The 26,038-nt window shown below is 47.5% G+C and overlaps 2 protein-coding genes across 4 annotated transcripts in view; both read left to right on the plus strand.

Annotated features, from left to right (window-relative positions):
- The first annotated feature begins 399 nt into the window (after positions 1 to 399).
- si:ch1073-224n8.1 (zinc finger protein with KRAB and SCAN domains 3) lies at positions 400 to 4,658 on the plus strand. Its single transcript, XM_049004503.1, has 2 exons — positions 400 to 1,529; positions 1,882 to 4,658. Exons 1-2 carry the CDS (start codon positions 785 to 787, stop codon positions 2,796 to 2,798), a joined length of 1,662 nt encoding a protein of 553 aa, XP_048860460.1. The 5' UTR covers positions 400 to 784; the 3' UTR covers positions 2,799 to 4,658.
- Positions 4,659 to 11,086: 6,428 nt separating this feature from the next.
- Positions 11,087 to 26,038, plus strand: part of LOC125727639 (latent-transforming growth factor beta-binding protein 3-like) — a 45,279-nt gene continuing 30,327 nt past the window's right edge. For 2 of the 3 annotated variants that reach the window (XM_049004491.1, XM_049004492.1), the window contains exon 1: positions 11,088 to 11,838. In XM_049004491.1, coding sequence (XP_048860448.1) covers positions 11,598 to 11,838 — 241 coding nt within the window. In that variant the 5' untranslated portion in view covers positions 11,088 to 11,597. Of the gene's footprint in view, positions 11,839 to 26,038 lie in introns of all 3 variants that reach the window. The other variant, XM_049004493.1, reaches the window with a different exon arrangement.

A 26,038-nucleotide genomic window follows, 5' to 3' on the forward strand; every position in this document is an offset into this window, starting at 1 on the left:
AATGTTTGTAAACCTGATAGCATGGCTCAGCGTACGATTGTTTACACATGTGGTAATGGCTCTGAATGAAACGCCAAAATTCAATGATTCAGAGGTACATCCCAATACATTTGTCCATATGATGTATATAAAGACATTTTAGAGTTTTCATTTGTAAACCTCGACCGTTACTCAGTAGTTCAGTAATCTCAATTCAGAATGTTTATATGACGAAATACTAGAGTAAATATACAACCGTATGATATAATATTAACTATATACTGTGCGTAAATTTAGTTCTACATAATAATCATCGTGTGAGTGCATTCATCACTCCATCTGCCTCTTTAAGTAATTTAGCTTCCTGTTTCTTTAAATGAGCTTTTTACGTCATAAATATGCGACTGCAGTCATGCCAATCACAAGTGCCGAGCGTCTCCCTGCCGAGTGTTTATATACGGAAGATGAAGAGCAGTCTGCCGCAACATACGTGATATTTCTTTGTCAGACCCCACTTGTTTCGGCTTTTTATAAATAGCGCAACGGTGTTCAGTCGGTAACCCACTCTATACGGAATCTGAATTATATTAAAAACCAGCGGATAAACAGCCGCGCTTATAGCTTTGGAAAGAGCTAATTAGCTAGCTAGCTAGCTGTCCGGGTGGTTTGAAATACAGAATGCATGAAAGCGCGATCGCTACCGGGCATAGCAGGCGCAATATTATTTGTTGCATTGTAACATCTCACTAACAGGTCACAGATCGCCTGTTATAAGTAAAAGCAGCTCGGTGGATTTATAACTGCGATGAGTTCTAAGCTAGCAAACTGTAGCGTTGCCGGACTGGCAAAAATAAATGTACCACATTGTATGAACTCAGCTTTTGGAGGTGGCGGTCGGAAACGGAGCGCGATCGGCTCCCCGAACCGTCCCGACGGCGGTCTGAGCTTTGAGCTCAAGGGGGAGAAGGTGGAATGCCATCAGCCCCTGTTCTACGAGGCCAGCCTCTCCATGTCCTCCCTGAAGGTCCGCCTCGGGCCGACCATCCAAAGCACGCTGGCCGCCGCGGTGGACACGCTGCTGAGCGAGGTGGCTTTGGTGCTGAATGACGCCCTGACTGAGACCCAGCAGGAACTAGTCACCAGGGAGCAGGAGAACGAGAGGCTGAAGCTGCGCCTGGAGGTGTCCGAAGGCGAGCTGAAAGCCCTGCAGGACTGCCTCAGCAGCGCGCAGAAGATCATCGAGCAGCTTCCAATTCCACTGCCTGGCCAGGGTCCGGCCGCTGCCGTGCACCCTGCCTGCCTACCTGGCGCCCCTGCCGACAGGAGCTCCACTCAGCTTCTTGGCCATCGGATGCAGGATGATCCCAGCATCCGCTGCCTGCCGGGCTGCGACGCAGAGATAAGCAGATCACTGGGCGAAGCTTTCCCCGGCTTGGACTCCGGGGATGAGGTGAAGGTTGGCCAGCTGTCCATTCAGGCAGATGGGACGGTCACTACTCACCCGTTGAACATCAGCTCTCCTACTACATGGACAGATGTTACCAGCACCGGTATAGTGGCAGTTTTCTGTACATCATTACAAACTTTTGTCCATGCGTGACCCCCAAAAAGCCGTAAGCCCATACAAGTGAAGGCATTTGTCAACTTGTACACAAGAATCATATTTTTGTTACTGGTTTGACGTTAACGGTTGGTTATTTTGATGCACGTATATAACAATATTGGTTTCTGAAAAAATGCATACCTTACACTATGTTTAGGTAGAGAAAGTATTGGTTAATTAACCGGCGAATTATGAATTTTCAGTAATTAAAATTCTGACGGACCCAAGCAGGACTTATATGTAGTATGTGACCATTAGTTCTGCCGTTTGTTTTTTTTTTTTTTCTTTTGTCATGTCAGATGGATGTTCTACAGGGAAAAGACTGAAGACAGGATTCAGCCTGGGGACAAACTTGACAGGGCAGGGGACTCCAGCGAGGTTCGTGGTCAAGCAGGAGCAAGACCATGGGCCTGTGCATCAGAGCCGGCCAGGTGCGGGAGACGGCCTCACGGGGGCGCCAGAGAGCGAGCAGAGCGCCCGCAATGTAGGCGAGCTGGGACGCATCCACGTGGTGGACGAGGTGGATGGGTCGCACCCCGTGGCCCACTCGCTTCACCCCGAGGGGCGTCGCTTGTCTATGGAACCCGGCCAGGGGAAGGGCGCCCCCCAGGGGGCATCTGGGTCAGCGCAGCTTAGCGAGCGGCCTCACCTCTGCCTGGAGTGCGGCAAGACGTTCCGGCTGATCTCCAGTCTGAAGAAGCACATCCGCATCCACACGGGCGAGAAGCCGTACCCGTGTGGGGTATGCGGCCGGCGCTTCCGCGAGTCGGGCGCCCTCAAGACGCATCAGCGCATCCACACGGGCGAGAAGCCCTACTCCTGCTCCGAATGCGGCACCAGCTTTCGGCACCTGGACGGGCTGCGGAAGCACCGGCGCACGCACACCGGCGAGAAGCCCTACCCGTGCAGCGTATGCGGCAAGCGCCTCAGCCGGCTGCAGCACCTCAAACACCACCAGCGCATCCACACCGGCGAGCGGCCCTGCCGCTGCCACCACTGCCACAAGAGCTTCACCGAGCCGGCGGCGCTGCGCAAGCACCTGCGCACGCACAGGGAGGAGCCCGGCGGCTCCCAGCCCGTCCCGGGGACCGGTCCCGGCGCCATGGACGACTTCGGCTGCCTCCAGGCCTCCACGCTGTCGCCGCAGATGGCGTTCGGGATGTGGGGAGAAGACGGAGAGGAGGGGGCCGCGTTAAACTGCGTCGAGGAACGATGAAGGCTGAAGTCTCTCTGGGGGGGGGGGGGTGCCGGTGTTTGTCTGCCAAGCCCTTGGCTGATCACCTGAGCGAGTTTATGTTAAACCTGAAATGGTTTTTTTTTTGAGGCCAAGCTGCCCTTTTCCCGGATGTTACGCCAAATTGAAAAACGTCGGCAAGCTTACAGGTCTGTCGATTTTAACTCTGCGTAACACAATACGGCGGCGATGGATTTTAATTACATCACTCGGTTTGCGGCCTACGTAATTATATTACTCATTAATTTACTGGCCGCTTAATTGTCCGACGGATAAAAATAGGTGTATGGATCAATAGAATAATGAGACTCGTTTCATAACTATAGCCGTACGTCGGCTTAAGATGATTGAGGATTAATCATCAGCTATTGCGTTTGCTTTAATATGATTCTCATTGTGTCATTAATTAAATTGGCAGCTGAGGCAGCCTAAAACGATTCTCTCTAAAGGGCTTAGTTTAGAAGAATTGCGGCATCGTTTCACCCAACAGGGACTGATTTTGAGGCCGGCGTTGTTGGGCCGTTATCCACCTGTGTTCTGGCGTTGGCTTCCTGTGAGTGATGTGCACCCTTCGGTTTGCCGCTGAAGGAGCAGAGGCTGATGGAGGTCGGCTTCTGTACCTTCACGTGGCCGCTGTGTCTTGGCAGAACCGCCGTCCCCGTCTGCAGTGTTACCAGTGAATCCAGGAAACTCGCTGCCAGTGACTGTTAACACGTTTTATACGCATCGTTTCAGCCCTGGCTCTGCTTTTCAGCTTGTGTCGATGTGGAAGGTTTAATTATTACTTTATTATTGTTTTATTATTATCTCGTCATCCTTCATAAACTATTATGTTATATAGTATGTAACGTACAAATTAAAATAAAAGACCTAATCTGTATGTCACCTGGAACTGAGGGGACCTTTAACTGTTTTCACGTTTCCTATTTCTTATTAGTTCCAAATAAGTGTGTGGGGGGGGTGTTTCTACTCTGCTGTATTTACCATGTTTCATTCTCTGTTTACACCCCCGCAGTGATTTCGGTGATGATGATGGTTTAGTCCATAAGTCCGTTTGTAAGCCTCCGAGGACACAGACCAATGCAGGACGACTTTTCATTTTTGTCAGTCTGATGTCAGTCTGGACGTTCTCCTGGACGTTCTCCTGGACGTTCTCCTGGACATACTCTACTGAAGCATTACAGCCATCCTTTATGTCAGTCGTTCTGTTCTATATCTTTGGACATCATTTGGGTGAATTCAGTCCGAAATAAAAATGAAAACGTGTTTTGTGTTAAGTGTAATTAAAAAAAAGGAAATGCTGCGTATAAGTGTGTCGATGGCTGACATTCAGCAGATGGAAGGCGTCCATTTCGTTAAGGGAATAAAGGTCGCGCCGCAATGCATCCGGGTTTCGGTCTCTCGTTAGAAAAGCAGGATGAGCTGTTTCTTCTGAACTTGTTCGGAAGGAGCAGGTTTGAAATGGTCATTGTTAGACTTGAAAGATTGAGATATACTTAATGTAGCAGATGCTACTGCGCATAGCGACATGAAGCGCAGCTCCACTGACCTTACAACAAACGCCCAGGTACAAGTGTGAGCAGAACTGAAGCAGGAGCTACGCAACATCTTCAAATGGTGTCTGCGACTGAACGAATTTGACGGGAGTGGCAGTAAATGTCTTTGATGGGGGTTGGGCGGAGCTTTGGGTAGACAGGCCACACCCCTGAGTGAGGCAGAATTTTTTGATTTTAGGACGAACGCCTCCTTTAAAAGATAAAATTCACATAAACGGCGTATTTGTTGGGTACTGTTTGGGGGGGGGGGGGGCACACTGGTCCTCGAATACCCCCCCCCCCCCCCTTGATGTTAGCAAAAACCTAATAAGGCAATTATTCAAATTACCATGGAGTGCAACATCAAGAACAATCGTGGAACAGGGAGTAGCGTCACGCTGGTGGAGGTATTCCTGCAACAGAAGGGTCTGCAAGATGGGGAGGGAGTATGATGGCCGGATGTCTTTTGGCAGCTCAGTCGACCATCGGGAGACCCCATGACAGAAACATCTGGAATGACTCTTCTCTCGTGTTGGAGGGATCTGCAAGAATTTCAACGTAACAAAAGCACTCCTTTGAAATTCAGCGATGTCATTCGTTATTTATGTATGTCGTTATTTGGAGATTTTAGTTTTGAAATACACTTACTGTTAAAGTTGTAGAATGGTGTATACATTAGGGATTCCCCGTCCCAGACTTAACAAAAACATCTTCCAGTTATGGCATTAAAGTTGTTTTCCTTTAACATTAGTGAATCTAGTCTATACCGTGGGGATTAGCCATTATGGAGGTAGATTGAAGGGCTTTTCTGAAGGAAATCCCAAAAGTAATTGTTAAAATAGACATCGCACCAGTATTGTGATCTTATAAATACAGGCTGTAGTGAGATATGCAGCACACAGGAAGTCTTGGGGCGCTTGCTTAAGTCTGTAAAAATGTTGCAAAATTATTGGATTCGAAACACAAGCCCATTGATAAGCGATGTTTACCTTATCTGCACGCATCTTCCTCAGACATTTTCTTTATTATTAAGTGTCATTTTTTTTTACTCATTCAGTTCTGTTTTCGCCATTTTGCGATTAATTGCAACTGTAGTCACTGGCAAATGTCCAGTGTTTCATGTTATTGCAAAGGTGTCACTAATTAAAATGCATACAGTGAGTCTGCTTGTCAATGAACTTTTTAACTCGGAACGTATCTTTTAAAACTATAATTTGAGTCTCAAATTACGACTGCTTGAATGTTTTACTTAAACTGTATTTTAATGTGATATATGTATAATGTGACATTGTGAACAAATGATTATAGTAAGGATTTTTGTTATAAAACCAATAAATTTACTGGGTTTTTTTTTGTTTTACTGAATTAAGCAACCGTCCCACGACTTTATTTGAGCACTGTATGAACCGTGCTGTTATCTTAAAAAACATTTCTGGTTTGCCACACATTTGCTCTAACCCAGAATTTTAAATCTACATCCCCCCCCCCCCCAGAGAGGGAGGTGAATGGACCTAAAACGTGGAAAAGGATCACAAAACTATTATAAAGTGCCCCATTAAAAAAAGCCTGGTAAAAGTGGGCAGGCTGGTTTGGTGACGCTAGTCTCCGCCCCCCCCCCCCCCCACACACACACACAAGCCACTCGCCCTGGTGACAGACCCACAGACGCGACATTGGGCGGCGGACACACCCCCTGAGACAGACAGACAGATCTCTTAGGGATGTTTAATGATGTATATGTGGAGGGGATTAGGTTGTGGTCCTAGTGGGGAGGGCTCAGTTTAAAGGAAAATGTTTTCTTAAAGGGAGAGGGAGACTACGAAAGCACTGTGACTCATGGGGTCGGCGTTTACATCACAGATGGGGGGGGGAGACGGAACCTACAGCTCTGGAGATGAGGGTTGATGGGAATCGTGCGTAGGGGGGCTGTGAGTCGTGCGAGCCGTGCGAGCCCCCACCAATCAGGGCTCGACGTGATGCGGCGCGGTCGACTGCCTCACGGTGGGCGCCGCGGCGAACCGACATGTTGCTTCACTGCCCTCGGGGAAAAACCGCTCGCCGGGATCCGCCCATGTGGTTCGAACACGGCGACACGCTGACATTTCAGCTGCCACTAGTGCCGACTGGTGACCCGGCGTGTCGTTCGCACCAACATCGGCGCTCTGGGACGCCACACAGCAGTGTCTCCTAATCCGGTCCTCTGGGACCTGCAGCCAGCCCACGTTTTTGCTCCCTCCATGGAGCTGGGAGGGAGCAAAAATATGGACCGTCTGCGGGTTCCTGAGGACCAGATTGGGAAATACTTCTCTACGGTGGAACAGTGGAAATGTCACACTGAAAACAAACGTCTTGCTGGCACATGATATTTATTCAGCTGCTGGTGGAAATATCACATGTCTTGTCAATGTCATGAAAAAGGTACCAATGCATTTTAAAAAATTGATTCATTTACGCAAATATAGATGACATAAGTACTACGGGCCAGACGCGTGATGAGGTTGGGACTGGACCCCAAATAAAAGGCGAATGACCCCTAAATAATTTGTTTAGTTCAGATGTTTTAACAACCATGCTCTCAGTTTGAGACCCCATCCATCCATCCATCCATCCACCCATCCATCCACCCATCCATCCATCCATTTTCTGTACCTGCATGTCCTACTGAGGACCACAGAGGTTCCATGCCAATCCCATATTCTACTTGCGCAAGGCAGAGAATAACATTAAGAGGGATTAAGCCTCTGGGATAAAGTTTGAATGCTTGAATGTCTAAGCTTTGGGTAACACCTCCGCCGAGCCTCATATCAGATAATTACTGCAGTCTCTCCAATACTTCACCATAATAAGAACTAAAGCTACAGGCTATATGTTTTGAATATGGTTTTTTTAGCTCTTTCTAGAGCTGGAATAAATCTGTTTTCTCATTCTTTTAACTTATTACCCAATAGTCCTGGCCAGAGGTAGGTAGTTCAAGCCAGAGAGTAGAAATCTAGACCAGGATTTTGTTTCATCCAACCATTTGAGTATAAAGAGTCACAGTCACAGAGTATCCAACTGGTTGGTTGAAACAAAATCTTGGTCTGGACTTTTACTCTCTGGCTTGAACTACCTACTTCTGGCCAGGACGATTGGGTAATAAGTTAAAAGAACTTAAAAGAACCTCTGGTCTTGGCTGTCAATCCAATTCAGGTATTCAGACCTGATCTATTTCGGGCTTTTGCCATCACAATATTAAAACAGGGATGTTAGACTGCTCGTTGGAAATGTCAGAGCCGAATTCATGCGTATGTAGTTGGTTTCCGGTATACACTTTGTTCAATGTTCACCGATGCCAGTTGAAAGCCTCTTCACATCAATGAAATTATAAGACTGTAAACCGAAAATGTGTGTCAAGGAAATTAAACAGCCAAAGAATAACATTTAAATATTCTACCGGCCAGGACAGGGTCTTTGGGCCTAACACAATACCTTTGGCTTGGCCTGGAATGTAGAACCGGTGCTATAATCAGTGGTGGAGCCGTCTGTTGCTTTAATGATGGAATGTAGCCCAACACCATCAGTTTTCTAGCAAGAACGGGCATGAAGACTGAAGCTGGCCCCATCATGGTGTCAGTTGCTATTAATAATCACCATTCCATGATCCTTTATAGGACAACATGCCGAGTGACGTCTGTGGTGTTTGGAGTAATGGCGTGGTAAGGCCGCTGTCCCACCCAGGGCGACAGACCAGGGAAATTCCACCCGTTGAGTCACTGACTGTCTGGAGGAGTGCTCCCTGAGATAGTATGAAAGGGATTATGGGAAAAAAAATCAGCAAACAAACATTTATTTAAAAAAAAAACACGTAGACGCTAAACCCAAATAGACATCCACGCTCTGTGGACGTCGTCACCCATGTCCTTAGCATGGCTGTCGTCTGCTTGGGTTGTGTGCGTCTTGTGGTAAACGCTCCGAGTGATGATGTCAGACTCGGTGTTTCCTTGGCAACACTGTTATGTGGGCCAGCAGTGTCACTAAAGATCAAACGACCGACACCCCTTTGTTATAAGTAATGTGAGACAACTAGCATCTCCTGCTCAGTAAGATCTGTATGTCTATCTATTATATTTGCCACGTGTGTTATTTTGGATTTTGTTGCTGCTGTTCTTTAATGAAATTCTTAATTACTGTGCCATAATAAAAAATATGCAAATTAATCTTTTTTTTTTCCCAGAAGCCAAGCTTCTCAGTAAAAATCCATTAATGTGGTCACCGTGTAAATCTTCAGAATAACGTCAATAACTGTAAGTGTATAATAAAACAATTATCATCACTTTTTACAGCTTCTCCCTTCGTTTAAATGTAAAGGATATTTCTTTATTTGAAAAAAAGCAATATGTGTATTTTTTCTATAACGTATTTGCCATAGGAGTGTGTTAAAATATATATATATATATATCCCTTATTAAACTTATGTAACTAGTGTTTTGGCTCAAAATGTTAAATTATTCATAGATGGTGCGACCAAAACACCCCGTGAGTTTAATAGCTGATTATATTGTCATTTCGACTAATAACACCCCACCACTTAACTGTTTAATAGCGTGACACCCCAGAAAGCTATAGCACTTATCTGAAAACAGATATTTCGGTCTCTGTAGGTACAAACAAATCCTTCACCCTTGAAAGAAAGTCATTAAAAATTAACTACCAGATGAATTCGTTTGTGAAACGCGATCTCTCTCCCCCCCCCCACCCCACCCCTTGCACCATCGGCAAAAACGACTCAGTAGCTCCCCCTGCTGAATATTTTCTTTTTAAAATTACTACTGAAAAAGGACAGGATACCGCTATATTTAATAAACCATTAGACCAAATTACATTCAAAACAAATTACTACCACCAGGGGCGTCGTTAGGCGTATTTTATCTGAATACTTTGTATAACGCGTATATAAACTTGTATAATAACAGCCTGGTGGGTCATTGTCCTCGCCATGTCTTGCTTTTAGTTTGCTCGATGAATCCGATGATGTCATTGCAAGGGTGTCGATGCTTGGATGATGAACAGCACAAACATCTGTCTCCTGTCCTGATTCACAAGCTTGCTGGAAAGTTTAACAGTCACGCATTAAACTGATTGACGTACCCCGGTATGTTACTATGTCGCTAGCAAGCCGGATAAGGATTAAAAAATAGCGCTTTGCTAATTGGAGACCTACATAGCCATAGGAATGCGCTCTGGTGATTGTTAAATTGAAGACTTGTCTCTGTGAGTGACAGGTCGGCATTGCCGTTGGGTGATTTACTTCCTTTTACTATATAGCGCTTTCCTTGCTAAGGTTGTGTGCTAACGCTGACCGCATTTTTACTTTCCCACAGATTCCGGCCTAAATCCCGTTAACTGTTGCCTAGTCTGGAGACCACCCCTCGATGGAGATGGTGTGGTCCATCCACAGGCACAGCTGCAGCAGAGTTTGGTGTCTTCCTCAGATTTGAGAACACAGGGCACCTTTTCTCACTTAAGCAAAGTTTCAGCAGGGTCTGTTCAGTGGGTTAGGACATAGTGCCAGTGCTCAGATGGTTGCCAGTTCAAATCCCAGCATCAGCAGAGTAATTTCACCATTTGGCCTGTGAGTAAGGGTAACTCTAACTGACTGTTTGACCGGGCTTTTTCAATTCTGCATTGAATTGGATATATTTTTTTTTTTAAGTAAAACATAAATATTCCTTCACATCCTCATACTCTTGTATTTTGTTTGGTTACTTATGGTTAAGGTTATGGTTGGGTAGGTATGGTTAAGGTTGTCACAGTTGGGATTAGAGTTTTCCCCATAGAAATGGATGGAGATTCCCCATAAAGATATGACTATAGGTCTGTGTGTGTGTGTGTGTGTGTGTGTGTGTGTGTGTGTGTGTACCCCAGAGCTCCTGGGAGGCCTGGCCAAAGCACTTCGCTCATTTCCGTAGCGACGGAGAGCGAACCGTCTCACTTTCGCGCAGGATGTGACTCAGCCCCCCCCCCCCCCCCCCCCCACTTTCACTTCTCCCGCCGGCCAATTCGGTGACCCGGGATTGTATTCCTGACCTCAGCCGAGCTACTTGACTTGAAAACAAACTCTGACAGCCAGCACACGGGTCGGTTGGGGATTTCTTTTGTGTGTTTTTTTTTTAAATATGCATAAGTTAATTATATATCATATACAAACATCCCCGTTAATTACTTTAATGAATGTTAAACTGAGGGAAATGCTGAAATATCCGAGTGAAACGGGCAGACATCCAAGATTTCGGTGTAGACTTAAGTTATATTTGGCACGGTGACAGGTAGTATCTTCCTCCGAGATCTCAACATACAGATCTGTGCGTAATATTATATGTTAGTTATTAAGGTATGCAAGAACAGTTTTCAGTCATAACTCCGTGCAAGTTTCCGTCGGCACCTGGCAGATGTATTGCTTTTCAAACTAAACCCATTCATTGCATACAGATATCGAGTTCTGTCGAACAAATCCCCTGAATCCGAAATAAGCGCTGTGATTTCGTTTTGGAAATTTGCCATTGAACCTGCGACTCTCCAGATATAATCGTCCCCTCAAAGTGCAGATCGGGGGTCCTGGCGGCGCCCGGACCGAGAACAGCACCATGAACGGTGCTTGTCCTTACCTTTGGGGAATAAGAAGAGACATAGAGGGGAAGGGGGTGGGGGGTGGAAGCGGGAGGGAACGGGTAACAACAAACTTCTGCTTCTGTGCTGCCTGGCCGGCCGCCAGCTCCGCACTCTCGGTCGGATTGGCTCCTTCTCTTTCTCTCCTCCCTTCTTTTCCAAAAGCTCAGATACGCGCACACCGACCATCAAGGCAACAGCAGGCAGCGAGGACGAGTGAAAAGACGAGAGGCACCGGAAGAAACTTTTTATTTCGCTATCAGACTTCACACTAGCAACGACTCCTTCTGTTCCTTCTCAGGAAGAAAATAACTTAGTGTCATGTCGGTCTTTTCTGAACTGCTGGGATCGGTTATGTGGACACACGTATATTAGTTCTTTTGCCAAAAAAAAAAGAAAGAAAAAAGCAGGAGGAGAGTTGGAGAGGTTTTGCCTCCACGTTTGCTTTTTCACTTTAAGGTATCATTTGCTGTTTCTAGCTGAGAAGTGTCGGGGAAAGAGACATCAGGAAAAAAAGGACTTTGTTCCCCTGCTAGCACTTTATCCCCTGGCCCTGACCCCTTGCTCTCACCATCGTCGCTCCGCATATAAGGATGCCAGCATGCCTTCCTTAGTCATTTCCAATCTGCTTATTATCTGGCTGGGTGTCCAGAGACTGGCCCTCGGCGCCGAGCGCATCTCCGCCCGGGAGCGCTTCAGGGTGGTAATCGCTCCTCTTATCTGTAAGAGGACTTGTCTCAAGGGGCAATGTCAAGACACCTGCGAGCAGGGCAGCAACACCACGCTGATCGGCGAGAACGGCCAGTCCGCCGACACCCTCACGGGAAACGGCTTTAAAGTGGGTGAGTGATGCCCGCCAGAACACTGTCGTGCATGGATGGACAACTTCTACGCTCCTTATTAACTAAGTTTTGTCTATAATATGAAAAACTTTGAAATCGCATGTAGTGAATTTGGAAATACATAAAATGATGAGTAATACGAATCGTATAAGCAAAAACTGATTGGCGTCCATGGGTTTCGTTGGCATGTCCCTTAAAAAGATAAGAGTTTAATTGGGAAACAATGGTTTCCCTGGAAAGCATAGTACGTTTGTACTGCATCACCCTGCATTACACCCTTTCAGTATGTGGTTATGGTTTTGAAATGCAAATATTTACCGTGAATGACACCCATATATTTATCTGGTCATGGACATGATCATGTAGGATATTTCATTTAGTAAATATTTGATTTATTGCTACAGACTTAAGCTGAGAAGATCCACAAAGTATTGCCCGGAATTCCGTAGTAATAAATAGTCCTTAAGTGTCCAAGTGCCATTAATTGTCATATGTGTAGTAGATGAGCATGATGATGTGCAGTGCTGTAGCTGTTACTGCAGTTTCAATAATACATCCATGTCTTCCGAAGCAGTCGCCCAGCCGCCCGTCTGCCACACGCGCACTATCAGCGGCTGTGAAGCGCGGTGCCGGACAGTCTGCGCCTCGACGGCGCGCCGCTCCTTCTCGGCCGCCCGGGGTAATGAGAAGCAAAAGCTAACAAGAGGGCCACTCTGCTTTGAGTCGGGGCTGTGCAGCAGAAAGAAAGAACGCAGGAAAACACGTTGTAATCGCATCTTGATCTTGCGGGGCCATTTAGTCTTAAACTGAAAAGCAACAGATGGGAATGCAAGGTACACACGACTTAGGCGTATTTCCAAAACGATTATGAATATGGGTCCAGTCCCGTATTATTTCGATGATTAGGGGCTTCCCCTTTCTCCCTGTCAAGCCATAGAACGGCCTTAAATTATTTTCTTTTTCCCCCTCTGTTCCAAGCCCCTAATTACACTTTGCCGATTCACTTTGGCCCAGAACACGAGGTGGTGCAGAAATAGACTACAGCGATAAAAATAAACGAGGAAACTAATTCGGTTGCTATGAAAGCCGCATTTATGAAATTATGTGCCGGTCTCGACGTTAAGTTGCGGCGGTGTACAGATGGGACCTTCCTTATAGTCAGGTATTTGCAGCGTTTATGGAACCAGCAGAAAAATATTTAATGATTTATTATAAAAGGGTGTTTTATTCCATTCTAACTTCTCTCCTTATGTTACTATAAGAAATACGAGTCCACACAAGTCATAATATTAGATTTTATAGCTGCCGTTGGTGTAAAAAAATACTAAATATATTTCACAACTTGTTAACATACATTTACATCAAATATAATGGTTTGCTATGTATAGCCTGTGCTCTCAATGCCAAGTCCAATTGAGGCCCAATACAGTAAAACTATCTTATTGACAATATTTTTTCACTCAATTTAATACTTTAATAGTTACTGCAATTTCATATTTGAGGATTGGGCTTAGTTTTCTGCAGTCACTTTCAGGAATTTAGCTTTTTAAATATATATTTTTCATGTAATACTTCTTTACATCTTAATGACCAAGGTTTTTTACGCTGAACCTTAGTATCTAAATGCATCGTTTTAAAAGCTGTTTTGCAGTTTCACCTCCAATAAATCCTTCATAATTAGCACCAAATCCAAGGCTGAACAATTCACTGGCTGTGCAGGATCGGTCGTCTCTGGGAGCACTGCGTGTCGCCGATTTATTTTTAACTGCTCTGTTGACTGTATTTATCTAGGTGTCGGTGCAGCTGTGCAGGTCTGTGTAATAGTCATGTGGCATGTTTGTGTCGAGTGTTGTCTGCGAGTGTCTGTTCCTGTGTTTGCCCGTGTGTTTGTATGTGGGCATGAAAGAGGAAAAACGAAAAGAATGACAAACAAAAGAGAGACAGAGGCGAATTTAGAAGCACATATAGAATATGGATTGAAGGTGGTGGGAGTGGCGTCTTAACGTATGGATAAATACAAAATATGGGGAGAAGACCTTTATTTATGTGGGCTGTACTGGGGCTGATGAATTACGACCTCTGTGTGGGAAAAGACTGGATTCCTCCGTGTTTTTTTGTAGCAAGAACAAGATAGTGGTCTCCATTGCCAATTCGTGACAGTGTGTGATATCATGCATTTAACCATCATCATTCAGCCATTGTGGCACACTAATCAAAGCTAAAAATACGACCACCCGGAGGCAATAAACGGGCAAGTCTCTATGTTTACCTACTGTCATTTTGGACATTGTTTTCACCCCTAATTTATTTTACAACACATCACTCTGTTTGTTCACTAAGCCTTCCAGGGTTTGCTACCGCGGAGGAATTCTGTCCGCAAACCTGAAAGACAGCTGTTTTCCCACTCCCTCCCTCTCTCTCCGTCTCTCTCACTCCCAAAACCAGAGGCGGCCTCGCCACAGTCCTCCAAGGTTTCCAGCTTAGAGTTACCGTAAATCAGCAAGGCCTGAGCACCCAGTTTATACAGTCTCGGGGATAACGATCTCGGGCCGAGCCAAAAGCGAAACGAGCCAGTGTGGTTGGCAGTAGCATTTGGGGGATTCTCCGATGGCCGGTCATGACAAGTGGCCATTCAAGTTAACCCCGTGATCGGAAAGGGAACCCTTGTTCGTTTCGGATGTAAATAATGAAAGACCGGCCATGAAACATGAAATCAGAGAAACTCAGACCTGTCTGATTCAGACTCTTTTGATTTTGACAGTGTTTTCCAGCTATGTGCATTCCTGAAATATCTCCGTGTGAGACCTGGCTGTAGTTCAGAATATGTCCCAGAATGGTCACCTTTTCGGGGAGTGTGGGGGCAGTTAGAGGAGGTCCACCCTACTCTCTCAGAACTCCTCGTATATGACTCGTTAAAAGAATGGTGCAAATGGGTTTTTAAATTTTGCTTATTAATTTTAAACAAAACTGTAAGTATGCTGTAATATATCTTACCCGGGGTTGCCCAGAGTTCAACCATGTCGGTGGTTGATTAATAACAGCGGATCTATGCTCTCGCACTCTCAGGTTACTGGAAGGTTCTCATGAAGGGGGAAGGACTAGCTCAGGATGGGGGAGAGATGGTCACGTGGTCACATTGTATGGTTTCGGAAGTAGCAGTGTGAATTTGGAGTTTTGTTCGCTTACTGTATGTTATAATAATTAAGATAATTGTTTATCTATGAGTTAATTGCATAGCCATGGAACAGACTCCTTCATTTGCTCATGAGGGTAAGGCAATCTCTAGGTATGGGAGTCGTGTTCGAGTGGTGAAGGCTTCTGAGTTTCATAGCCCATCCTGGAACTGGACTGACTGAAGATGCTTTCTACTTCTTTTGTTTTTGCCACCGACATTTCAAGGTTTGCTGCCAAGGTATGGATACTGTGCTGTGCACAGGCCTCTGGGAAATCCCATGTCAGACTCGCTCACACTCATTGATGATGCATTTCCCAGGGCGACTCAAGTCACTGATTTGCGAATCGACTCGGACTCAAATCACAAATTTGGTGACTTGTGACTTGACTCGGCAAAACTGATGGAAAGACTTGGACTCGACTTGGACTTGAGGGCAAATGGACAACTTTCTTTGCAACCTCTCTGCCTATAAGGTACATATCCTATGACATATTGTGGTGGGTTTTTGCTGCAGCAAAAAGGTAAAAAAAAAAATGGACATAGGTGGACAAATTTGTTGACTTGTGACTTGACAGCAAAAATGATGGAAAGACTTGGACTCGACTTGGCCTTGACAGCAAATGACTCGAGACTTGACTTGAATGGAAATGTTATGACTCAAGACTTGAATCGGGCATGCCAGGGAATGACTTGTTTCCATCCCTGGCATTTCCTTAAGGATTCCTTACTGCTTACCCGGAAAGACTTGGACTTGAGAGCAAATGACTCAAGACTTGACTCAGACTGCAATGTTTTGACTCTAGAGTTGACTTGGACTCACCAAGAAGTGACTTGTTGCCATCCCTGGTGTTTCCTCACAGGTTTCCTGTGTGACGCACCTGTTAAACTGCTTGCGGTTTCAGAGAATCCCAAAATGCAGCTTCTCTTTGCCAGGTGACTGGAGTAGCAATGGCTAAAATGCTAGTTAGGTGGAATTTTCCATTTTTAAGGCAGGAGTTTTGAGGGCAGGTTGAAGTAGCACTGGAAATACTAACTTAATAGATCTGGCCCATAGTTTTCCTATGAATCTACTCTTGTGTGAGACCTGATCTGCTTTCATGGAGTTTGTGTACTTGGTGCTCATATCTCTGCCCAAGCGTGCGCTTTAATATTTATGAAGAAACGGTTTGACTTATGTGAGGATTATTTCTTTTAGAGGAAGAAAATAGCGGTGGGCTGCTTTTCAGAGTAGTTGATTCATATTTTATTTGTTCCTGTGTTTGAATCATGGCGTTTGCGATGTCAGCGAGGACATTTTCTGTGACGTACTGTCAGCACGGTACTGTGAGAAGTTGTATTTTTTTAATCCGTAATTTATCTTGAAAATGTCTTGCCTAATTCTTGACTCCAATAGAGCCATTTGTGTGGGCCACAAAAAAAACATTCAAATGGATTGAGCCTTATTTTGGCACACAGAGGTGTAAAAACTAAACGCGGATAAACAGGCAGCCGTGGTGGGTAGCGGGTCGTCTACGTGCGGGGCTCTTGAAGAGGCCGATGTGCTCAAATAAACGCCCACGGTTTTTTCCGAGCTGAAAGAATTTCACGGGACAGGGAGCGAGCAGCCATTTGGAGCCAGAAGGTGGAATGTGGGGCTTCCGTGCTGTAACTATCTGGAAGGAGATCTGGGATATGGAAGCCCTAGAATCAGTGATGTCCTGAGCTGAGAGGCAGATACAGGCATTTAAATCGATCAGTGTCCGCCACCACATCCCGATCCAACGCTAGATATATTTAATTTCCCGCTCCACCTAATTTACATGAGTTGTGCAGATTGTAAGGTTCTGTCACTATCACTGCAGTAAGCCTGAGGCACATGGTTTGAAACTACAAACTATCGAGAATCTCAAAGTATGCCAACGGCTACTGGAATGTTTGCAATGTGTGCAAGTGCACAGTCAGAGCCTGATTTAATACAACAAAAGCTGCAAAATCACGAAGGTCACTCAGACCAAGAATGCACCAGATCCTATTGCCTGTCTGCTTAATTTAAATACTTGTTTAAAAATCGAGTCGGCGCTTGGAATTGGCAGATAAAAATAATGAATGGATCGGATCAGGGTACCAAAAAAGTGGAACAGGGCATCCCTAGTTTAAACCAGAGGGTTTTACGGCTAGACTTAAAATTGGGAAGATCTTTGAATGAGGGGAAAACCACTGCAGAATGTCACCCCCCAGTGCATCAGGGGGTCTTCTTTCTGAGTGTGATGCTATGAGCTCTCTGGGCCTGTGATTGGTTCAAATCCGAAGGTCGGATTAAATCCCAGAGCAGAGTGGTTTCACCGTTGGGTCCTTGAGCAAGGCCCTTAACTTCCAGTTGCTCCAGGTACTGTCAGACCCCTCTTTGTCAAACATGAATGTCGCTTTGGGGAAAGGCATCTGATAAATGAATGATTTTAAAAAGCTAGTAAATGAACCCCACGTACCCCCACCTATCCCCACGTACCCCCACCTATCCCCATGTACCCCCACATACCCCCACCTATCTCCATGTACCCCCACATATCCCCACCTATCCCCACGTACCCCCACCTATCCCCATGTACCCCCACATACCCCCACCTATCCCCATGTACCCCCACATACCCCCACCTATCCCCACGTACCCCCACCTATCCCCATGTAACCCCACGTACCCTCACCTATCCCTATGTACCCCCACATACCCCACCTATCCGTATGTACCCCCACATACCCCCACCTATCCCCATGTACCCCCACATACCCCCACCTATCCCCACGTACCCCCACCTATCCCCATGTACCCCACATACCCCCACCTATCCCCACGTACCCCCACCTATCCCCATGTACCCTCACGTACCCCCACCTATCCCCATGTATCCCCACGTACCCCCACCTATCCCCATGTACCCCCACGTACCCCCACCTATCCCCACGTACCCCCACATACCCTCACCTATCCCCACGTACCCCCACCTATCCCCATGTACCCCCACGTACCCCCACCTATCCCCATATACCCCCACGTACCCCCACCTATCCCCATGTACCCCCACATATCCCCACCTATCCCCATGTACCCCCACCTATCCCCATGTACCCCCACGTACCCCCACCTATCCCCACGTATCCCCACGTACCCCCACCTATCCCCATGTACCCCCACATATCCCCACCTATCCCCATGTACCCCCATGTACCCCCACATACCCCCACCTATCCCCACGTACCCCCACCTATCCCCATGTACCCCCACATATCCCCACCTATCCCCATGTACCCCCATGTACCCCCACATACCCTCACCTATCCCCACGTACCCCCACCTATCCCCATGTACCCCCACGTACCCCCACCTATCCCCATATACCCCCACGTACCCCCACCTATCCCCATGTACCCCCACATATCCCCACCTATCCCCATGTACCCCCACCTATCCCCATGTACCCCCACGTACCCCCACCTATCCCCATGTACCCCCACGTACCCCCACCTATCCCCATGTACCCCCACATATCCCCACCTATCCCCATGTACCCCCACCTATCCCCATGTACCCCCACGTATCCCCACGTACCCCCACCTATCCCCATGTACCCCCACATATCCCCACCTATCCCCATGTACCCCCATGTACCCCCACGTACCCCCACCTATCCCCATGTACCCCCACATACCCCCACCTATCCCCATGTACCCCCACGTACCCCCACCTATCCCCACGTACCCCCACCTATCCCCACGTACCCCCACCTATCCCCATGTACCCCCACATATCCCCACCTATCCCCATGTACCCCCATGTACCCCCACATACCCTCACCTATCCCCACGTACCCCCACCTATCCCCATGTACCCCCACGTACCCCCACCTATCCCCATATACCCCCACGTACCCCCACCTATCCCCATGTACCCCCACATATCCCCACCTATCCCCATGTACCCCCACCTATCCCCATGTACCCCCACGTACCCCCACCTATCCCCATGTACCCCCACGTACCCCCACCTATCCCCATGTACCCCCACATATCACCACCTATCCCCATGTACCCCCACCTATCCCCATGTACCCCCACGTATCCCCACGTACCCCCACCTATCCCCATGTACCCCCACATATCCCCACCTATCCCCATGTACCCCCATGTACCCCCACGTACCCCCACCTATCCCCATGTACCCCCACATACCCCCACCTATCCCCATGTACCCCCACGTACCCCCACCTATCCCCATGTACCCCCACCTATCCCCACGTACCCCCACCTATCCCCACGTACCCCCACCTATCCCCACGTACCCCCACATACCCTCACCTATCCCCACGTACCAGCACCTATCCCCATGTACCCCCACGTACCCCCACCTATCTCCATGTACCCCCACGTACCCCCACCTATCCCCACGTACCCCCACCTATCCCCACGTACCCCCACCTATCCCCATGTACCCCCACGTACCCCCACCTATCTCCATGTACCCCCACGTACCCCCACCTATCCCCACGTACCCCCACATACCCTCACCTATCCCCACGTACCAGCACCTATCCCCATGTACCCCCACGTACCCCCACCTATCCCCACGTACCAGCACCTATCCCCATGTACCCCCACGTACCCCCACCTATCCCCATGTACCCCCACGTACCCCCACCTATCCCCATGTACCCCCACATACCCCCACCTATTCCCACGTACCCCCACCTATCCCCATGTACACTCACGTACCCCCACCTATCCCCATGTACCCCCACGTACCCCACCTATCCCCATGTACCCCCACGTACCCCCACCTATCCCCATGTACCCCCACATACCCCCACCTATCCCCATGTACCCCCACCTATCCCCATGTACCCCCACATACCCCCACCTATCCCCACGTACCCCCACCTATCCCCATGTACCCCCACGTACCCCCACCTATCCCCATGTACCCCCACGTACCCCCACCTATCCCCACGTACCCCCACCTATCCCCATGTACCCCCACGTACCCCCACCTATCCCCACGTACCCCCACCTATTCCCATGTACCCCCACGTACCCCCACCTATTCCCATGTACCCCCACGTACCCCCACCTATCCCCATGTACCCCCACGTACCCCCACCTATCCCCATGTACCCCCACCTATCCCCATGTACCCCCACGTACCCCCACCTATCCCCACACACCCCCACCTATCCCCATGTACCCCCACGTACCCCCACCTATCCCCATGTACCCCCACGTACCCCCACCTATCCCCATGTACCCCCACGTACCAGATCGCCTTTCCCAGCACTGTGCTTCGAAGGCCGTGATTATGTCATTTTCGTCGGGTTTGGGAACGACTGCAGACGTCCAGCCCGGCTTGGCGGGGCCCTCTGTCGCTGGCGTGTGGCAGGGCTATTTGAGGACGCGGCCAGGCGGTCGGGGTGCAGTGTCGCACTCTTCATCATCACCCTCATCGCGGGGAATCTCAGAAGTGCCAGTGTAGCTGGCAGCGGGTCACGAGCTGCGGTCACAGCGGTGGCAGATGCTGGAAAGTCCTGCCTTTCAGACATTCTGATGTATAATTAACCCAGAGTTTGCGGCCTTATGCTAATCAGCTCGTTAAGGGAAATCATGCTCCGTGTTTGATCCAGAGTGCCCAGCTGAACGTTCTTGGTCCACGTCATGTCTAGTCTCAACTGCTTATTGATGTAGATGGTTAAAATACATTGGGTGAGCGAAGAATCTAGGATTTTTTTTAAGGCGGGGGGCACAAGAGGGGCCATAATTCATATAGAGGGGCCAACCGTATCTTTAGCCAATGATATGCTTTGAGTCGGTGAGTGACAGGGGAGAGGGGCCAATCAGCTTTCAGTGCCACGGTTGGGCTTGGCAAATCAGAGCTTCATGTTGTGTTGCTTAGCAACTTAATCTTCAGGTGTGTCAGCCGTCACAGGAAGAGGAGGAGGCCAGATCAGCGAACATCTGCCCTAAATCTGTCCCTCTGAAGCTTGACCAGTGTAGATGGTTAGAAGATGGATGGATGGATGGTAATATCTATATCTATACTTTATATGGTCATGCCAGCTCCTTTTATGCCGTCCTTTTATATATAAATCCAGATGTATGGTAAACAGCCAAGGTTGGTTAGTAAAATTATACCATTGGCACTGTGCACTGATAGCATTAGCCAGGGGCTGGTTTAACTGGTCAGCTGCACATTCAGCGAGACTGATCCCCATCTCTGGGCCAATAACGTGCCTCGGGTAAAGAATCCCAGTTAGCCCCAGTTAGGCTTCTGCCTGCCAGGGTTTAAATAAGGTGAGCTGGGTGGCCTGGGGGGGGGGGGGGTCGTAGGGGCCTGCGCTTCCTGTAAACGCCACACCGCTTTTCGGATCGGGCTCTGGTAGCTGCGTTTATTTGTCTTTCTGGGATCTTTGACGCAGGTTTGCTGGTTTGCAGCCTGTCCAGTTTCTTTCCACAACCTGCCACATTTTTGCTGCCTATGCATTGTAACAATCCATATGATTAGACACTGGACAAAACTGAATGTTTAATGTAGGGTTGGTTTAGGTCCCATGAATGGAGTAGCCAAATGTAAGGCCTATTTCATTATATATTAAGCATATGGCTTTGTCCAAAGTGATGTACATTTTCGAAAAAGTAGGGACATCCAGTCTCTGGGGTAATTGAGGTTTAAGGGTCTTGCTGAAGAGCCCGATGGTAAGATTACTCAGTGAATTGTGGGATTTAAACCAACAACCTTCTGACTATATGCACGGAACCTTAACCTGCTGAACCACACACAAAAACCTTTCAACTTTTATTAAAAGTTTCAGATGAGGAGCTAAATGTATGAAAATATATGTGAGTCACCAATGATATTAGATGTAACTGGACCTGAGTTATTTATGTAAGGGTGGTAGTTTTCGAGCTCCCGGAGAGTCCGAAGTAACCGGTAAGAGGCAGTCGGATTGCAGATGATTTGAGTTGAGGCCTCCTGTTGGTTCTGAGCGGGTGCCGCGTGGGAGGATGTTTAACGAGGGACCGGAAGCGGGTGGCCGACAAGTCAGGACGCTTCACAGCTCGATGCGAAGCCGCGCAGCGACGATTCTGACGCCCGGGAGCGAGGCAGGCGGGGTGGCCTACCTCCAGCATCCTGACTCACACATGAGTAAGAGCTCACCTCAAAATCCACCTCTTCCATATTACTTTGTTTTTTTAACGGAGAGGCCCAGGGTGCCATTTTAGTAAATGAGTGAGTAGAGATTCCCGCTGACGGTGTTTACAGAATGTCCTGGAGTGCGACCCCCCTCTCAGACAGAAGCCTGCTAAGACCTAATCCAGATTCTCTGTGTGATGAAGGTTCCGGCCATCTTGCCCCGTCCTGACTCACATCTGGTTCTCCGATCTGCGGGTAAAATGAAAAAAGAGTGACGTTTAATGCTTCTCGCAGGCTTCTGGTGAGTCACCCGTGGAATGAGCTTGGTCCTGAGTGCAATGCAGATGTTCCACTCCACAGCGTGAGACGGCGTGACATGTGTGTGTGCCGCGCTGATGACGACCGCAAGGCGAAAGGTTCACTTTCACTTGAGTAGTATGTAGTAATATGTAGTGTGAGGCTTTATAGTGTAATCATAAACATAGTGAGGAATTATGGGAAATGAAAACAAGTCTCTTGCTTAGTATTGCTTGGATCATTGTACAATTTCAGTAGGTGCTGTAATCAATTGTAGTTTGATTATTTGGTAGTAAATCTGAGTAAATGACTGGCAGGAACGTCTTGCGAATTCAAACAAAACAATAACCACATTACTAGTATATGGAACAAGAAACCTCTTATGCAACTTTATTAACCTTAATACACGTCTCATGTGGAAGGTCTTGAAATCGCAAGTAAGTTCCATCGGAAAATGCCAAGTTTAAGTTCTTATTCTGTTACAAAAATCCCTTGCTGGATGTTAATAAAGAAAAGTTCTGTCCTGCAGGATTTTCTCACTGGGGTGATCAATATGATGGAGGAGTGAGAACTGAAGTGCCCTAGTGCTTTGATTTATGTAAAAAAAAAAAAAAACACTAAAGAGGAAGGAGGGCTCATGTCTGACAACCGAGATGCTTGGACAATTAAACTTTGGTAGTGAGGCAGGGAGAAGCAAATTGGACAGGGAGCGTGTGAGACGCGTGAAACAACTTCCTGCTGTCTCCGAGGAACATTTTGGGCAGACTGTACCACGCATGTTTGTCATTTTTTTTTTGGATACTAACAACTCAACTAACTGAACTCAACAAGTAGAGTGTTGTCTGAATAATACAAAGGTTGTGGGTTCGATTCCCTATAAATATACATAAATTGTAACCATTCTCTCTGATGCAGGGCTCTTAAAATCTGGACCTTGATTCTGGGCGGTGTTTTCAGTTCTCCCAGGTCGTTAGTTTAATTATTTCTGATTGGGCACAGTGGCTTTACAACTGGTTCACAGGTAAAGGAAGGCTGGAAAATGAGCTGTGTTTGGAGCTCCTGGACCATGATTGGAATAGACCTGATCTATTGTAAGATGCTTTGGAAAAATGTGTGTACGGATCCACACTGTCAGAAATGGCACACAAAGGTGTGCTGCGAAAACTGTTGACGCAGGTAGAGAAAATCTCTGGCACAGAGTCTGAGATCTGACTGAAATGAAGGAACTAAAAATATCCATTATAGTTTGGCTGATTTCTCTGCCGTTGTCCCTCTGTGCCATTGTTTCGCTATCACGCCTTCAACAGGCCATGGCGCTGTGAGGTAAAACATGTTTACGGGGCTTTCCTGGCTCCCCCAAATCTCCCAGCTGTCCGAGGTTTCCCAGCATTCCCGGGTCTCTGTTTATATTGAACGGATCCACAGATTTTTAGTTAATATTTCCATTGAGAGGAACAACAGTGACATCATAATTCTGCCGGTGGTTCTGTGACGTTAGCGCTAGGGGGGCAAAAAAGGCCCAAACAGAGTCTCTCACACACACACACACACACACACACACACACACACACACACAGCAGATAACTAGCTAGCCAGGGCACAGTTTTGAGACCACCGAAAGGTTTCCAGACCTTCGTCCTGGTCCTGCAAGGGCATTATCGGTTTGTCACATGGCATTTATCTCGCCTAAATGCCTTTAAATCACAGGACATTCTTTTGTTTAACAGATATTTCATGCATTAAGTTTACAGTATGTTGAATGATGAGAGTCTGGGAAAATGTCTAGCCTGGTCCTCAGGACTGACGGAGAGTAATCACAGTGACAGACGAGGACCTGGAAAGGCCAAAGCAAACACTTGGCCTTGATTGTTGAAGCCTGAACTCATAAACTACAAACCCATGAATCGGGTTTCCCATCCAGAATGAATCCAGGAGCTCTATTCCATGTGGACTGTTTTAAAGGGATGTGCAATTGATCTAAGTTAGCTGTTTACACGTCATCTGCCTCCCGAATTATGACGTAATCCAGCGTCACTGACCTGGGTCCTGTAAGGACGAGATGTAAATTAAATATAACAGTTGACTAAGCGCATTTACTGTAAGGTACCAACAGGGGTCGCTAAGGCAAATCTACCGACCCCCCACCGCTATTTTCTTAATTGTCTTTCTTCTCTCTATTTGAGTTGGCATTTTTGGGTTGGTCGCCTTTCATTTGTCGACTCGCCGTCCCATTCAAGCGGTTGCATCGGCGCCACTGATGACTCGGATCGGTCAATCCCTCAAACCAACATTTCAGAACAAATTAAAGAAAAAAAAGCTTTGCAATAAAGTGCTTCTGTTTCCGCATTTCTGCTTTAAGAAGAGCCCCTCTTATACTAAGTTTGGTAGTCGATGGCCACATTTCTGTGAGGGACTGTCTGAGGTTCCTCTAAAATGCCCGCAGGTGCCGGGTGCATGCTCTGCGCGTCGTGCGGATTGGCATTTCATCGCAGAAATATGACATCCTTTGCTTTCTCGCGTCAATGGGTCTGGGTTTAAAAAATAAAGTTTCAGAAAATTGGAAAAACTGACTCCGGCGCAACCGATCGACGCAAGTGCCACTTTCCATGAAGGTCTCCCGGTCTCGGCCAGTGTGACCAGTTGCAGCTCTCACTTAACCAGCGTGACCGCCTCTCTCAGCTCGGGGAGCCTGGGGGAGGGGGGGGGGAAGGAGATGTCTGGAAAAACAACAGACCGAAGCCCCCCCAAATCCCATCCCATCCCATCCCATCCCATCCCAAAAAGCCTTGGCCGATCGCAACTTTATTGTTACCGGTAGTAAGGAAATGCGTGGGGGCTACATCCCTTTTTCATATTTGCCTTCATGCGTGGACTTGGTTTGAGTTCTGAGTCAATGCGCGTGTTTTTTCGTGATCTGTGAAGAAATCCCATCATTACAGGGCTGCCCAGGGGCGGCTCAGTAGACGGTCGGTCCTCCCCTAATTGCTTCAATGTGTCTCCGCTGCATTAGCGCCGCCTGGGCTGGGCGCGCTGGGTGGATCCGTGAGTAATCTTTCCCGTGTCGCTGGATTTCAGCGTGGTTCGGGCTTTTTGTGGCTGATGCAGACCTGCACTTTTTCCCCCGGCAGGTTTTTTGTTTTCCCAAGTTCTTTTTTTCCCATATCATATCGATTATCACGTATTCATTATTAGACGCCGATATTAAAGTTTGAAGGATGAAAATATGAAGGGGGGATATAAAAACAACACCAAGACATTTAGATTTTTAAGTTCGCCGGTCTCATTATATTTCATACGTTGTTTAAGTAAATCCATGTAATGAATCGGGACGGTGGACGTGAGTCAGCCGGCCACTGCCGAGGCACCGCCGCAAACAGAAGCCAGTGGTTTTCGGGTTAATTGCATTAACATGAGTGAAACCAGCGCGTTCGAAGGGATCGTTGTGATGCATAGGACAAAACTGTGGCTCGCCGATAAATAGTTTTCAGCTCCAACCGACAATCACGCTGAAGGCTCAGACGGTAATTGGTAAAGGGACCAAACCCCAGACGAGAGGGAGCGAAATAACATTGGCT

This window comes from Brienomyrus brachyistius, unplaced genomic scaffold, assembly GCF_023856365.1.
Source record: "Brienomyrus brachyistius isolate T26 unplaced genomic scaffold, BBRACH_0.4 scaffold105, whole genome shotgun sequence".
Lineage (NCBI taxonomy): Eukaryota > Metazoa > Chordata > Actinopteri > Osteoglossiformes > Mormyridae > Brienomyrus > Brienomyrus brachyistius.